Source organism: Rhinoraja longicauda, chromosome 12, assembly GCF_053455715.1.
Source record: "Rhinoraja longicauda isolate Sanriku21f chromosome 12, sRhiLon1.1, whole genome shotgun sequence".
NCBI classification, from domain to species: domain Eukaryota; kingdom Metazoa; phylum Chordata; class Chondrichthyes; order Rajiformes; family Arhynchobatidae; genus Rhinoraja; species Rhinoraja longicauda.
Window position 1 is genome coordinate 5,534,833 of NC_135964.1, and position 17,135 is coordinate 5,551,967.

At 45.6% G+C, this 17,135-nt stretch overlaps 1 protein-coding gene across 1 annotated transcript in view; it reads right to left on the reverse strand.

Annotated features, from left to right (window-relative positions):
- LOC144598482 (galactosylgalactosylxylosylprotein 3-beta-glucuronosyltransferase 1-like) overlaps positions 1-17,135 on the reverse strand; it is a 104,036-nt gene that overhangs the window by 20,051 nt on the left and 66,850 nt on the right. The window contains exons 3-4 of the mRNA XM_078408626.1: positions 11,170-11,324; positions 1,830-2,356 (exon numbers count right to left, since the gene is read on the reverse strand). Of these exons, the coding sequence (XP_078264752.1) occupies positions 1,830-2,356; positions 11,170-11,281 (639 nt within the window). The 5' untranslated portion in view covers positions 11,282-11,324. The remainder of the gene's footprint in view (positions 1-1,829; positions 2,357-11,169; positions 11,325-17,135) is intronic.

A 17,135-nucleotide genomic window follows, 5' to 3' on the forward strand; every position in this document is an offset into this window, starting at 1 on the left:
TGCGTGGTAGATGATCGGCTAGATCACGTCGGGGTCACCAATATGGCGAGTCTGAAGGCTTGTACTTTGTTAAAGAAGTTTATTGCGGTAGCAATATTCAATTACAAAGGATAACAACCGAGATTACGGACGACCATTAACTCAAACTATTCACATCGAAGTTCTCTTCCCACTGACTGGTTTTGGGCGCCATAACCACCACATGACCTTGCTGGCCAATCCGAGGGTTCGACTCTCAGGACCAATCCCTATGGTCGCTATACTGTAAAGCTGTGGCAAGCAAGAATCTCATTGTTCTCGCCCAAGTGCGTATGACTATTAAACACTCTTGATTCTCTTGGCTCCTGAAGTTGGTTGTCAGCATTCACAGGTCGACAATAAGGAGGTCAGTGTATCCATACATAAGACAGAACATGTCTTTAATATTCAACTCGGCGGGACCAAGCACAAGCTCGGCAATGGATAATAATAATAATAATAATCCATTTATTTTATATAGCGCCTTATCACATGCTCAAAGCGCTTTACAAAAACAATTAACATAGAAACAAACAGACAAACTATCCTGACGGAAAAGCGGCGAATACTCAACGCCAGCGTCCTCTCACGTCAGGGTCCGGCAGTAGACATTAAAAAGCACAAGACACAGATATAATTTTTTACACAAAACAGCCATCACAGTGATTGCTCTAGGCATACCCTCACTGTGATGGAAGGCAAAGTCTTATCTCCTCCTCATTCTTCTCCCGTGGTGCCACGAGGTGCACACCTCCGCACAGTCTGCCTAGGCCTACGTCATCTCCCGGTTGCTAAACACTTTAACTCCCCCTTCCCATTCCATTATGACCTCCTCCACCGTCAGAATGAGGCCCAATGCAATTTGGAGGAACAGCACCTCGTATTTCACTTGGGCAGCTTACAACCTATTACAATCAATATTGATTTGTTTTCACTTGGAGTAACCCTTGCTTTCCCTCTCTCTCTGTCCCTCCCCACCCTATCTCTCTGACTAGTTTCATCGTCCTCCTGATTAGTTTTACTGATTGTATGCTTCCTTGTCACCTTCCCCTCAGCCAACAATGAACCACTCTACATTTCCTTATCAACATCTGCTTTGATCTGTCGTTTTCACACCTTACCCTTCCCTATCTCATGACTCCCTCTCCCCTGACTCTCAGTCTGAAGAAGGGTCTTGACCCAAAACGGCACCTATTCCTTTTCTCCAGAGATGCTGCCTGTCCCTCTGAGTTACTCCAGTATTTTGGGTCTATCTCCAGAAATACATTTTGGAACGCGACAAAATTCTTGTTCTCACCTACAGGTTAAAACTAATGTGTCTCTCAGCCCAATGTACCAAATACCAGGTGAATCATTCACCAGGGTGCAATTTTCCTATTCAGAAGCTCAAAACCCAGTATGATTCTGATTAAGCTAATATTAATTCCAAAAAAATAGAAGGAAATATTTTTTTAAGTATCTTTGCAGGAATTAGAGGATCATCGATTTGTATGAACTACCAGGTGTGATTAAATTGTAAGAAAATAACTGCAGATGCTGGTACAAATCGAAGGTATTTATTCACAAAATGCTGGAGTAACTCAGCGGGTCAGGCAACATTTCAGGAGAGAAGGAATGGGTGACGTTTCGGGTCGAGACCCTTCTTCAGACTGAGAGTCTGATTAAATGTGATTAAATGCTCATTATGTTGGTGCCTACTGAAATTTAAAAAATCAATAATGGAGCATGTAGAGTGGGCCAAAGGGTCTAAATTTGTAAAATGTAACATTTCAATGTTAATACAAAGATTATTTTTGATTAGCAGCGAACACTTCCTCAAAGAGTTCCAAACTGTAGGTGTTATCATCATCGGCAAAGTAAACAACACCCTCCAATGAGTCATTTGGGGTCAGTCTGTCTCTCAGCCAGCAGAGACCCAGGTTCCTCTGCAAGGTGCCCCTTGGAGCGCGCGATGATGATTTAGTGAGGCCCAACCTCACACTTTTTGGACTTTGAACGTTCAAATGGGTGAAATTCAGTCCACTCTTCTCCAGAAGCAGCGCAACCAGACCGGTCCTCCGGGGCGAGTCCTCCACCATAATCCAGTGCAGGTTCTGTATGTGGAGGAAGGTATTAGCCAGCCTGGTCAGCTCTGCTTTCTGCACAGGTCTGGTGTAGGTTGGTGTTACCACATAAATGGTTGGTATGGACTGAGACCACTGGGGTGGCCTGGTGTAAACATACTCCAGCTTGATGTAGGTCTGAATGCTCTCTGCCTGCTGGTGAATACAGACTCTCTGCTCTTCTTTGCTTTGTGAACTTTTGACGAGTGCTCTTTTTGTTCCATTGTCTGGCTCCTCTGAAAAGAAGGGGGAAGAAGGTATTCATTATGGCCTTGGCTCGATCAGTTAACAGCATCATCGATGAAATATCATTCATGATCCAAAACTGAGCAAATGTGAGCTGATCTTTCTCATGCTAACTTGCAATCGGTAGAAAATTGGACATCAGTTCTTTTATTTTTTGTTTTTATTTTACATATACAGCATAAAACTAAAAACGGATCCATGATCTAATGAGAGATATTACCTATTTTCCATGGCAATATCAAAAGAGTGAGCATCAGGGGCCATGGGCAAAAAAAGTATACATTTGTAAAAGTGTCTTCCATGAAACTCCAAGGGCATTCTTAGGTACATTTAGAAGTTTACTGATGTAATGCAATAGCCAATTAATGAACTGGCTAGTTTAAATTTCCCTTTAATATGGGTAAGTGGCAGAAGAGGTACGAGAGAGAATAAGTTGCAGGTATAATGGGAAGAGGAGAAATGGGTTGACTTGCTGTGAGCCAGTATGGACCTGAAGGGAAGAATAGCCTCAATCTGTGTTATGACAAGTATGTAAAATGTCCTTCAGCTCTTGCATATTTCTTTGTGTCCATTTCTAACTACCGGTGAGAACCTTGGAAAGTGGTTTGGGAGTTTATGCCCATCGAAACAAATAGATTAAAAAATTAAGTTCTCGAGAAGTGGAATAAGCTACAGCCAATCTTTCTGAGAGCTGGGTGCACAGATTAGGCAGAGGTTCACTTGCACCTCCTCCAACCTCATATACTGTATCCATTGTTCAAGATGTGGACTCTTATACATCAGGGAGACCAAACGCAGACTGGGCGATCATTTCGCGGAACACCTTCGCTTAGCCCGCCTGAACCTACCTGATCTCCTGGTTGCTGGACACTTTAATTCCCCTTCCCATTCCTACACAGACCTTCCTGTCCTTGGTCTACTCCATTGTCAGAGTGAGGCTAAACGCAAATTGGAGGAACAGCATCTCATATTTTGCTTGGGCAGCTTATAGCCCAGTGGTATGAATATTGATTTCTCTCACTTCAGGTAGCCCCGGCATTCCCTCTCTCTCTATTCCTCCCCCACCCAAGTTGCACCAGCTTCTCATTTTCACCCTACAAACAGCTAACAATGGCCTGTTTCCTTTATCATCGATCCTTTTTTTGCATAACTTTCATTCATTGTTCTTTATTTCTCCACATCACTGTCTATATCTCTAGTTTGCCTTATCCCTAATCAGTCTGAAGAAGGGTCTCAACCCAAAACGTCACCCATTCCTTCTCTCCAGGGATGCTCCCTGAATCCGCTGAGTTACTCCAACTTTTTGTGTCTATCTTCAGTTTAAACCAGCATCTGCAGTTCCTTCTTACAAATTATATTTACTCATCTGTCAGTCTCTGATTTAATGACAAGTTTAAACCTGACTTGCTTTGCTTACAAGCCTCATCAAACCTTCCACAACTATGGGGGAGGGGGAGGATGTGTGGTCTTCAGCCGGGTGCTGGGATACCGAGGGGTTCATGTTGTATTTCTTCTTGGTCCCCATTCTTGGTCTCATCGCCTCAAATACAAAGCCTCTTCAGCATAGTCAATGGAACCTCAATGGGAGTGCCCCAACCACAGGAATTTTAAACAGCAAATTGACTTTAAAATAAATAAATGCAAGATGATGCATGTTGGAAACAAAAACAAAGATCGCCTACACAGAAAAAAAGATATTAATTAGATTATAGAGAAAATAATCAACGATACCGTAGAACAGATCAATAAAACCTGTACAAGACTCTCCTTGGCAAAGTCCGTGGTCCCTGCATGCTTCAAAAGATCCATCATTGTACCGGTGCCAAAGAATGCCTCTCCAGCGTGTTTAAATGACTACCGACCGGTGGCCCTCACCTCGGTTGTCATGAAACGCTTTGAGAGGCTAGTCAAGAAGCACATCTGCGCCCTCCTTCCTCGCAACATGGACCCACTACAGTTCGCATACCGTCCGAACAGGTCCACGGATGATGCGGTCTCCCAGGTTCTACACACCGCTCTCTCTCATCTGGACAGCCAGGGGGGCTATGTGAGGATGCTGTTCATTGACTTTAGTTCAGCATTCAACACAATAGTCCCCAGCAGACTGGTTGAGAACCTGCTGGAACTGGGGCTTAGCACCCCTCTGTGTGCCTGGGTCCTGGACTTTCTCACTGCCAGGCCCCAAGTGGTCAGGATGGGGGAACACACATCTAGCTCCCTCACCCTGAACATAGGATCCCCCCAGGGCTGCGTCCTTAGCCCCCTACTGTACTCCCTGTACACACATGACTGTGGGGCCAGGTTCAGCTCAAACTCCATCATCAAGTTTGCTGATGACACTGTGGTGGTGGGCCGGATCTCCAACAACGATGAGAAGGCCTACCGGGAGGAGGTGGCTGATCTGGCATTCTGGTGTCAGGACAATAGCCTCCTCTTGAATGTCACTAAAACAAAGGAGCTGATTGTGGACTTCAGAAGGGCTAAACATCCAAGGACGTACACGCCACTGGAGATAAATGGGTCTATTGTGGATAGGGTGAGCAGTTTCAAATACTTGGGAGTCCGCATCGCAGAGGATCTGACGTGGGCAACGCACATTGCCGCACTGGTGGGTAAGGCTAAGCAGCGCCTTTACCACCTTAGACAACTGAGGAAATTCAGAGTGTCTCTGAGGATCCTTCATTGCTTCTACTCTGGGGCTGTAGAGAGCATCCTGTCCGGCAACATTACAGTCTGGTTTGGGAACAGCTCTGCCCAGGACAGGATAGCCCTGCAGAGAGTAGTGCGTTCGGCAGAACGCACCATGGGAACTACACTCGTCCCCCTGCAGGACCTATACATCAGGAGGTGCAGATCCAGAGCAAGCAAGATCATGAGGGACCCCTGCCACCCCAGTAACGGACTGTTCCAGATGCTACGATCAGGCAAACGCCTCCGCTGACACGCTGTGAAAACGGAGAGGATGAGACGGAGCTTCTTCCCACAGGCCATCAGGACTGTCAACTTTTATAACCCCAGAGACTAAATTTTTGTCGACACTAATAGTAACTTATTAACTTTATTTATATGCTGTAACTGTAATTCTTTTTGTGCACAACCCACAGGCATTGCCACTTTCATTTCACTGCACATCGTGTATGTGTATGTGACAAATAAATTTGACTTGACTTGACTTGAAATTGCTGCAGTAACTCAGCAGGACAGGCAGCATCTCTAGAGAAAAGGAATAGATGATGTTTCGGGTCGAGACCGTTCTTCAGCCAGAGAGTCAGGGAAGAGGGAGATCAGTCCAGAGCTGATCCTGCACCTTCTGTATTATTCCCAGAAATACCTGCCATTGTTGTTCCACTGTCTTCCCTGCTAGGGTCTCTTTCCAGTCAACTCTTGCCAGCTCCTCCCTCATGCCTCCATAGTCCCCCTTGCTCAAATGTAGTGCTGACACTTCCGATTTTCCCTTCTCTCTCTCAAATTGTAAATTAAAACTAATCATATTATGATCACTACCTCCTAATGGCTCTTTTACCTTGTGTTCCCTTATCAAATCTGGTTCATTACACAACACTAAATCCCGAACTGCCTTCTCCCTGGTAGGCTCCAGTACAAGCTGCTCAAAGAAACAATCTCAGAGGCACTCCACAAACTCCCTTTCTTGGGGTCCATTACCAACCTGATTTTCCCAGTCTACCTGCATGTTGAAATCTCCCATAACCATTGTAGCATTACATTTGTGACATGCCAATTTTAACTCTTGATTCAACTTGCACCCTATGTCCAGGCTATTGTTTGGGGGCCTGTAGATAACTCCCATTAGGGTCCTTTTACCCTTACAATTCCTCATTTCTATCCATACTGATTCTACAGCTCCTGATTCTATGTCACCCCTTGCAAGGGACTGAATATCATTCCTAACCAACAGAGCGACCCCACTCCCTCTGCCTCCCTGTCTGTCTTTTCGATAGATACCCCTGAATATTCCGTTCCCAGCCCTGGTCCTCGTGTAGCCATGTCTCTGTGATTCCCACAACATCATACTTGCCAATATCTAACTGAGCCTCAAGCTTTATTTTTTATATTTTGCACATTCAAATACAACACTTTAACTTCGGCATTCACCTCCCCTCTCACACCGGTCACCATTGGCCCTGACCTTACTCTCTTATCCCTTCTAGAACTTTCCTTCCCATTAATTCGGGAGTCCTTTACAGTTTCTCCTGTATTCGCTTCCCCTTTAACTCCATCTTTATATTCCCAATTTGTCAACCCCTCCCCCCACTACTTAGTTTAAACCCACACGCGTAACACTAGCAAACCTGCCTGCCAGAATGTTGGTCCCCCTGCTGTTAAGGTGTAACCCGTCCCTTTTGTACAGGCCACCCCTACCCCAGAAGAGATCCCAGTGGTCCAGAAATCTAAACCCTACTCCCTCCACCAGCCCCTCAGCCATACATTCATATCCCCTATCTCCCTGTTCCTGCCCTTACCAGCACGAGGTACAGGCAGCAATCCAGAGAGAACCACCCGAGAAGTCCTGCTTTTCAGTTTTCTTCCGAACTCTCTAAACTCGCGATGCAGAACCTCCTTCCTCTTCCTCCCGATGTCGTTTGTGCCCACGTGCACAACTACTTCCGGCTGTTCATCTTCCATCTCGAGGATATTCTGAAGTCGGTCCGTGACATCTTGAACCCTGGCACCAGGGAGGTAACAGACCATCCTCTATGGCTCTGCCCGACGTCGGTCTCACCGGTCGAGTCTCATCGTTGGTATTGGAGCCACCGACCTGTCCGCCATTCGGACTGGAAGCATCTTCTGCCCCGACAGCTCCCAAGAGGTTGTACCTGTTTGCATTAGGCACAGCCACCAAGGTCTCTTACACTCCATTCTTGTACTGGCCTTTCTCACAGTCAACCATCTTCGCTCTTCCTGTATCCGTGGCACGACAACCTCACTGTAGGTCCTGTCCAGGAAACTCTCGTCTTCCCGGATGGCCCTGTGGTCATCCAGCTGCTTCTCCAGTTGCCCAACACTTTCATTCAAGAGCTGCACCTGGACACAGTTCTTGCAGGTGTGGCTCCCTGAAGTTCCAGCGGTGTCCCTACCTTCCCACATCCTGCAGGAAACACACTGCACCAACTTGTCTGCCATCTCTGTGCGTCACCTTCTTTTGTAACAAACCTTCCAGCCAATTAACTCTTCGAATGCATTCTGAATGCATTCAAGAGAGAGCTAGATAGAGCTCTTAAGGATAGCGGAGTCAGGGGGTATGGGGAGAAGGCAGGAACAGGGTACTGATTGAGAATGATCAGCCATGATCACATTGAATGGCGGTGCTGGCTCGAAGGGCCGAATGGCCTCCTCCTGCACCTATTTTCTGTGTTTCTATGCTTCTCTGGGCTCCACGCAAGTACAGCATAGATACTGACCTCATTAGCATTTGAGCACAAATTGATTTATGATATTAAATTATCCTCTGTGTTCACAATCGACATCGACAGGAGAATTTATTTCCAAAGTTAAAGCTGGAAAAGCACAAAATACCTTTCTCTTTATTTTTTGAATTGTTGCGCCCTGTTTAACTCAAACAAGCTCAGGAAAGATTTTGTCTAAAATGTCAATTATTTTATCTGTGAAATCAAGCACTGTCGAATGATTGCGATCAGATAGGATGTTAGCACAATTGACTCTGTGCTTTTATGCAAACACATTTGCTTTAGAGTTGTAGAATTTTATATGATACAAAATAAGTAGACGGTGATGTAAACAGTCCAGGAAGGAATGCATAGACACAAAAAGCTGGAGTAACTCAGCGGGATCGGCAGCATCTCTGGAGAGGAATGAGTAACGTTTTGGGTCGGGACCCTTCTTCAGACTGGTTAGGGATAAGGGAAACTAGAGATATAGACGATGATGTGGAAAGATAAAGAACAATGAATGAAAGATATGCAAAAAGGTAACAATAAAGGAAACGGGCCATTGTTAGCTGTTTGTAGGGTGAAAAGAAGCTGGTGTGACTTGGGTGGGGGCGAGATAGAGAGGGAGGGAATGCCAGGGTTACTTCAAATTAGAGAAATCAATATTCATACCACTGGGTTGTAAGCTGCCCAATATGAGATGCTGTATGAGATGAGATGAGTTAACCAGGGAGTTGCGGAGGGAACTGTCTCTGCTGAAGGCGGAAAGGGGTGGAGATGGGAAAACGTGACTAGTGGTGGGATCCTGTTGGAGATGGCAAAGATTTTGGAGGATTATGTGTTGTATGCGACGGCTGATGGGGTGGAAGGTAAGGACTAGGGGGACTCCGTATCTGTTGCAACTAGGGGGAGGGTGAGCAAGGGCAGAGCTGCGGGGTACTGAGGAGACATGAACGAGGGCCTCATCTATGATGGCAGAGGGGAACCCCTGTTCCCTGAAGCATGAGGACTTCTCGGATGTCCTGGTATGGAACACCTCATCCTGGGCACAGGTGCAGCGTAGAAGGAGGAATTGGGAGTAGAGGATAAAGTCTTTGCAGGTAACTGGCTAGGAAGTAGTGCAGTCGAGATAGTTGCTGGAGTCAGTGGGTTTGTAATAGACTTCAGTCGATAGTCTATTTCCTGTGATGGAGACAGTGAGATCAAGAAAGGGGAGGGAGGTGTCAGAGATGATCCATCTGACTCCCACAATTATCTTGACTGCACCGACTCCCACAACTATCTTGATCCCACTTCCATGTAAATAGCTGGAAATGGCAAAGATGCTCCTATTTATTGTTTGAAATCGAAGGGGGTGCACCAGTGATTTCCAGGCATTTGCTCCTAATGTTTGTGGCTGAGTACATTTGAGAAGGGGAGGCATTCAGACTGGAGCCAAGACAGTATAAGAAAATAACTGCAGATGCTGGTACAAATCGATTTATTCACAAAATGCTGGAGTAACTCAGCAGGTCAGGCAGCATCTCGGGAGAGAAGGAATGGGTGACGTTTCGGGTCGAGACCCTTCTTCAGACTGATGTCGGGGGTGGGACAAAGGAAGGATATAGGTGGAGACAGGAAGATAGAGGGAGATCTGGGAAGGAGGAGGGGAAGAGAGGGACAGAGGAGCTATCTGAAGTTGGAGAAGTCGACGTTCATACCACCGGGCCGCAAACTGCCCAGGCGAAATATGAGGTGCTGCTCCTCCAATTTCCGGCGGGCCTCACTATGGCACTGGAGGAGGCCTATGACAGAGAGGTCAGACTGGGAATGGGAGGGGGAGTTAAAGTGCTGGGCCACCGGGAGATCAGTTGCGTTAATGCGGACCGAGCGCAGGTGTTCAGCGAAGCGATCGCCGAGCCTGCGCTTGGTTTCGCCTATATAGATAAGTTGACATCTAGAGCAGCGGATGCAATAGATGAGGTTGGAGGAGGTGCAGGTGAACCTCTGTCTCACCTGGAAAGAATGTTTGGGTCCTTTGATGGAGTTGAGGGGGGAGGTAAAGGGACAGGTGTTGCATCTCGTGCGGTTGCAAGGGAAAGTGCCCGGGGTTAGGGTGGTTTGGGTAGGAAGGGACGAGTGGACCAGGGAGTTGCGGAGGGAACGGTCTCTGCGGAACGCAGAGAGGGGAGGGGATGGGAAGATATGGCCAGTGGTGGGGTCCTGTTGTAGGTGACGGAAATGTTGGTGGATGATATGTTGGATCCGCTGGCTGGTGGGGTGGAAGGTGAGAACGAGGGGGATCCTGTCCTTGTTGCGAGTGGGGGGATAGGGAGCAAGAGCGGAGCTGCGGGATGTAGAAGAGACCCTAGTGAGAGCCTCATCTATAATGGAGGAGGGGAAGCCCCGTTTTCTGAAGAACGAGGACATCTCTGAAGCCCTAGTGTGAAACACCTCATCCCGGGCGCAGATGCGGCGTAGACGGAGGAATTGGGAGTAGGGGATAGACTTTTTGCAGGGGACCGGGTGGGAAGAAGTGTAGTCCAGATAGCTGTGCGAGTCAGTGGGTTTATAGTAAATGTCCGTCACTAGTCTGTCTCCTGTGATGGAGATGGTGAGGTCCAGAAACAGGAGGGAGATGTCGGAGATAGTCCAGGTATATTTAAGGGCAGGATGGAAATTGGTGGTGAAGTGTATGAAGTCAGTGAGTTCTGCATGGGTGCAAGAGGTAGCACCAATGCAGTCGTCGATGTAGCGGAGGTAGAGTTCGGGGATGGGGCCAGTGTACGTCTGGAACAGGGATTGTTCGACGTACCCGACAAAGAGGCAGGCGTAGCTAGGGCCCATGCGAGTGCCCATAGCTACGCCTCTGGTTTGGAGGAAGTGGGAGGAGTCAAAGGAGAAGTTGTTGAGGGTAAGAACCAGCTCTGCTCGGCGGAGGAGAGTGTTGGTCGATGGGGATTGGCTGGTTCTACGGTCGAGGAAGAAACGGAGGGCTTCGAGACCATCCTTGTGGGGGATGGAAGTGTAGAGTGACTGGACATCCATGGTGAAAATGAGGGAGTGGGGGCCTGTGAACCGGAAGTTATCCAGGAGATGGAGAGCGTGTGAGGTGGCTTGGACGTAGGTGGGGAGGGATTTGACCAGGGGGGATAGGATGGAGTTGAGGTAGGTAGAGCCAAGACAGGCCTGAAGAAAGATCTTGACCCAAAACATCACTCATTCCTCTTCTCCAGAGATGCTGCCTGACCCGCTGAGTTACTCCAGCTTTTTATGTCTATCTTCTACATCAAATATGTTTATTTCAAATATGGTCTGCAGCATAAATGTCAGGAATATGAAAGGCAGCATTGATTCATAGCTAATGAATTCATGAACAATGAAAAGTCACGCAGGGCCACAAATGGTTCACCTACTTCTCTTAACGGCAAAATTAAAATCTCTTGCGTTCTGATGCCAAATAGTCAGCAGTATGGTCCAGGGTAAAACAATGAGGATTGCAGTGAGAAGATTTCTTCGTCTTGGCATTTTGTTGGGAACTCACAGTCAGAAAGGTGCCTCATTTCTTCATCTATACATTCAAGCAGAACAGAAAAATAATATCACAGATCCAGATCAGAAACGGAGATATATTTGTGTATGGTGTAAATTCAACAAAATTAAATAATATGATAATTTAAATGGTGCATTTGCAAAATTAGAATGATTACTGGCCCAGAACTTAAGTAGTGTCATAATGTGTTTATGTTTATTGCATTCATATTACATTAATATTTATAGGTTGAAGAAAGAACTTGCATTTATATAACTCATTTCAAAACCCAGAGTCCTGAATGCAGTGCTATGAATGAATTACTGTAAAGCATATTTACCATCATAATAGACAATAGACAATAGGTGCAGGAGGAGGCCATTCGGCCCTTCGAGCCAGCACCACCATTTAATGTGATCATGGCTGATCATTCTCAATCAGTACCCCGTTCCTGCCTTCTCCCCATACCCCCTGACTCCGCTATCCTTAAGAGCTCTATCTAGCTCTCTCTTGAATGCATTCAGAGAATTGGCATAATGAAGGGAAACAGAACAGCCATACTTAGACAAAGCAATGTCCAGCATATAATTTAATGACAGATAAAAATGCTGGAGTAACTCAGCGGGACAGGCAGCATCACTGGAGAGAAGACCCACTGGAGACCCTTAAGGGTCTCAACCCCAAACGTCACCCATTCCTTCTCTCCAGTGATGCTGCCTGTCCCGCTGAGTTACTCCAGCATTTTGAGTCTATCTTTGGTGTAAACCAGCATCTGCAGTTGCTTCCTACACTATAATTTAGTTATGGCGATTGAAGCATCCCATGGATGGACATATCATGAAACACAGGACACAGATTCCAAGTGACTGAAAAAAGCTTTTCATGCATGGTAGAGCAATGACCTGGACTTCACTCCCTGTCAGGGCAGTGGACACAAATCAAGTCAGTGCATTCAACAGGGATTTGGAGTGGTGCGCGAGGAAGATTAAATTGCAGGGCAGGGGGGAAAAGCGTGGCAATGGTGCTGACCAGATTGTTCCACAAAGAGGCAGCATGGGCTTGAGGGGATGAATGGCCTCCTTCCCTGCTGCAATCATTCCACGATTTTGCTCAGCCCTGATTGATCCATGATTGTGATTAGCCCCAACTGTGGAAATAATGGGTCTAACACACTAAAACCAAAGATACTAAAGGAGCTAGATGGACCACTCCGTTGAAATCGCCTATACTGAAGTATAGCACGCAAAGGAGCGAAACGGCCGCCATATTAGTAAGCAAAACCCGCCGTTCGCTATGGCGCCTCTTGCAGTGTAATCAGTGCTTTGGGGGAACAGTATGTGTGATGATACCATAAAAATGCAGAATATACCTCATCTATCAATTCACAGGTTTTTGTTATTTTTCTTTTAAAATGTTTCTGCAAGTTTCTGCCTGCTAAAATGGCGCCTTGACATAAATTTAGTACGGTTTTTAGGGTCGAGTGGTCTATCTTGCTCTGCTCTATTATCTTTGACTAAATCTAACCAGGTAAAGAAAACATACAATAGATCATTAAGTATCGCATTAGTTTGGTGCAAAGAATAATCTGGAATCTAATTTGTGAAAAATAACACCGGAGGCAAAAGGGCTAAATGCTTGAGTGACTTGGAAAGGTTTGTGTCAGGGAAGGAGATTAGAAACACTAGTAACTGCAGATACTGGATTACAAAAAGGTCATAAATGCTGTGGTAACTCAACGGGTCAGATAGCATCTTTGGAGGACATGGATAGGCGACATTTCATGTCAGGTTCCAGTGAAAAGCTGGAAATGTGAAATATAAGGGAGGATGCAAGAAATCGCTGTCAGGGAGCATCTGAAGGGAAATAAAATCTAGTTCTTGTTTCAGGTTATTCTGGTGAATCAAAAGTCAGGAATGTTTTAAACAATAGACAATAAACATTAGGTGCAGAAGTAGGCCATTCAGTCCTTCGAGCCAGCACCGCCATTCAATGTGATCATGGCTGATCATTCTCAATCAGTACCCCATTTCTGCCTTCTCCCCATACCCCCTGACTCCGCTATCCGTAAGAGCTCTATCTAGCTCTCTCTTGAATGCATTCAGAGAATTGGCCTCCACTGCCTTCTGAGGCAGAGAATTCCACAGATTCACAACTCTCTGACTGAAAACGTTTTTCCTCATCTCCGGTCTAAATGGCCTACCCCTTATTGACATATGTCCCAGATAGAACAATAACTATCTTACTTGCAGCAGCACATCAGAATACGTAAACATAGTGCACTGTGAATAATATAATAAACGAGAAAAAAACTTCAGTGTGTGTATATATACACGTACCTGCCCATGCACATATATAAGGTAGACACAAAAAGCTGCAGTAACTCAGCGGGTCAGGCAGTATCTCAGGAGAGAAGGAATGGGTGACGTTTCGGGACACGACCCTTCTTCAGACTGATCCGCTGAGTTACTCCAGCATTTTGTGAATACATACATACATACATACATACATACACATATACATACATACATAAATACATACATACATACATACATACATACATACATACATACATACATACATACATACATACATACATACATACATACATACATACATACATACATACATACATACATACACACACACACACACACACACACACACACACACACACACATACATACATACATACATACATACATGCATGCATGCATGCATACATACATACATACATACATGCATACATACATACATACACACATACATACATACATAAATAAAGACACATATGCACACATAAAATAACAAACAAACAATAATAGTGCAATAATAGCAATAATCGTCTATGCAACTCAGAGCTTATTTGTAGTGTTTAACAGCATAATGGCTGCAGGGAAGAAACTGTTCCTGAACCTTGAATGGTTAAAAGGTGTGAAATGCTAAATCAACAGATTTCTTCTGAACTGTTGTATAAGAAAATAACTGCAGATGCTGGTACAAATCGAAGGTATTTATTCACAAAATGCTGGAGTAACTCAGCAGGTCAGGCAGCATCTCAGGAGAGAAGGAATGGGTGATGTTTCGGTTCGAGACCCTTCTTCAGAATGATGTCAGGGGGCGGGACAAAGGAAGGATATAGGTGGAGACAGGAAGATAGAGGGAGATCTGGGAAGGAGGAGGGGAAGAGAGGGACAGAGGAACTTTCTAAAGTTGGAGAAGTCGATGTTCATACCACTGGGCTGCAAGCTGCCCAGACGAAATATGAGGTGCTGTTCCTCCAATTTCCAGTGGGCCTCACTAAGGCACTGGAGGAGGCCCATGACAAAAAGGTCGGACTGGGAATGGGAGGGGGAGTTGAAGTGCTCGGCCACCGGGAGACCAGTTTGGCCAACGCGGACCGAGCGCAGGTGTTGAGCGAAGCGATCGCCGAGCCTGCGTTTGGTTTCGCCGATGTAAATAAGTTGACATCTAGAGCAGCGGATGCAATAGATGAGGTTGGAGGAGGTGCAGGTGAAACTCTGTCTCACCTGGAAAGATTGTTTGGGTCCTTGGATGGAGTTGAGGGGGGAGGTAAAGGGACAGGTGTTGCATCTCGTGCGGTTGCAGGGGAAAGTGCCCGGGGATGGGGTGGTTTGGGTAGGAAGGGACGAGTGGACTAGGGAGTTATGGAGTTGAATACTTCCAAAATTTTCTGATTTTCATTTTAAAAATGCACGGTAGCGCAGCGGTAGAGTTGCTGCTTTACAGCGAATGCAGCGCCGGAGACTCAGGTTCGATCCTGACTACGGGTGCTGTACCGTAAGGAGTTTGTACGTTCTCCCCGTGACCTGCGTGGGTTTTCTCCGAGTCTTCGGTTTCCTCCCACACTCCAAAGACGTACAGGTATGTAGGTTAATTGGCTGGGTAAATGTAAAAATTGTCCCTAGTGGGTGTAGGATAGTGTTAATGTACGGGGATCGCTGAGCGGCACGGACTTAGTGGGCCGAAAAGGCCTGTTTCCGGCTGTATATATATGATATGATATGATATGATATGATGATAAAAGGTGGTCCTACATGATCATTGTATTCGTTTTTTGATGTCTTGGTAATCCTACTGTGAGATGGATTTCCACCACAGCTGCACTTTACTCAAGTGCCTTAGTTGAATGCTGTCTTAGTTGTTGGTTGTAGGTAGGATATTTCAACACAAACCAAATAGGGAGCTATTTAAACTTAGATATTGAATAATCAATTTTGTGTTCCGACAAGCATGCAGACAGTTTAATATCACACCATTTCCTAGTTAATCGATTTTGTCGAATTACATCAGAAAAAACGATGAATGATTCTATCTTTCATCAATCCAATCGGAATGCATCCCGCTGTCAGTGAGGGTTTAGTCTTCACAAATGCTTTGGCATCCATAAAGATGACAAAAATGAAGTGTGGTTTACTTTAGTCATCTTTCTAAGTCATACTTAGAGTGAAACATGCGTACATATTTAACATGTCGGAAGGAACCGCAAATGCTGGTTTACACCAAGGGTAGACACAAAATGCTGGGGTAACTCAGTGGGACAGGCAGCACACTAAAACTCAGATCTTGTATATATATATATATATTTATTTATATATCCGTACCTACCTATCAGTGATTTCGCCAAAACGGTAAACCGTAGTGCCACAATTTTTGCACTATCTTAATCACCACTCTCACCGCCACTACCTATAACATTTTTATTTAAATTGGTCGTATATTTTTTAAGTCACAGAGGTTTTTAAGTTAAAACATTTCATTTCTAACCGATTTCTTGAAGGTCTTCAGCGTGTGACGTCACAATGAGAACCATACGTCTTCAAGAGATGAGCTCCCCCCCTCCCCCCCCCGGACCTTTAACTAATGCCCCCCCGGACTTTTAACTAATGCGCTCCCCCCCCCCGGACCTTTAACTAATCCCCCCCCAGACTTTTAACTAATGCACTCCCCCCCCCCCCCGACTTTTAACTAATGCGCTCCTCCCCCGACCTTTAAGTGATGTGCTCCCCCCCGCCAATCTTCAATATATTCTTAATATCCGGAAAGGAAGTAGTGAGCTTTCTTAATATCAAAATCAACTAGATTTTAACCGAGCACCAAGGACATTCCAATGCGCTGAAAACAACAAAGAGTAATCGCATAGGAAAATAACTGCAGATGCTGGTACAAATCGAAGGTATCACAAAATGCTGTAGAAGGGTCTCGACCCGAAACGTCACCCATTCCTTCTCTCCTGAGATGCTGCCTGACCTGCTGAGTTACTCCAGTATTTTGTGTCTATCTTTGAATTAAACCAGCATTCAATGTGATCATGGCTGATCATTTTCAATCAGTACCCCGTTCCTGCCTTCTCCCCATACCCCCTGAGACCGCTATCCTTAAGAGCTCTATCTAGCTCTCTCTTGAATGCATTCAGAGAATTGGCCTCCACTGCCTTCTGAGTCAGTGAATTACACAGATTTACAACTCTCTGACTGGCCCCTGCTTCTGGACTCCCCCAACATTGGGAACATGTTTCCTGCCTCTAACGTGTCCAACCCCTTAATAATCTTATATGTTTCGATAAAATCCCCTCTCGTCCTTCTAAATTCCAGTGTATACAAGCCTAGCCGCTCCAGTCTTTCAACATATCACAGTCCCGCCATTCCAGGAATTAACCTAGTAAACCTTCGCTGCACGCCGTTAATAGCAAGAATATCCTTCCTCAAATTTGGAGATCAAAACTGCACACAATACTCCAGGTGTGGTCTCACTAGGGCCCTGTACAACTGCAGAAGGACCTCTTTGCTCCTATACTCAACTCCTCTTGTTATGAAGGCCAACATTCCATTG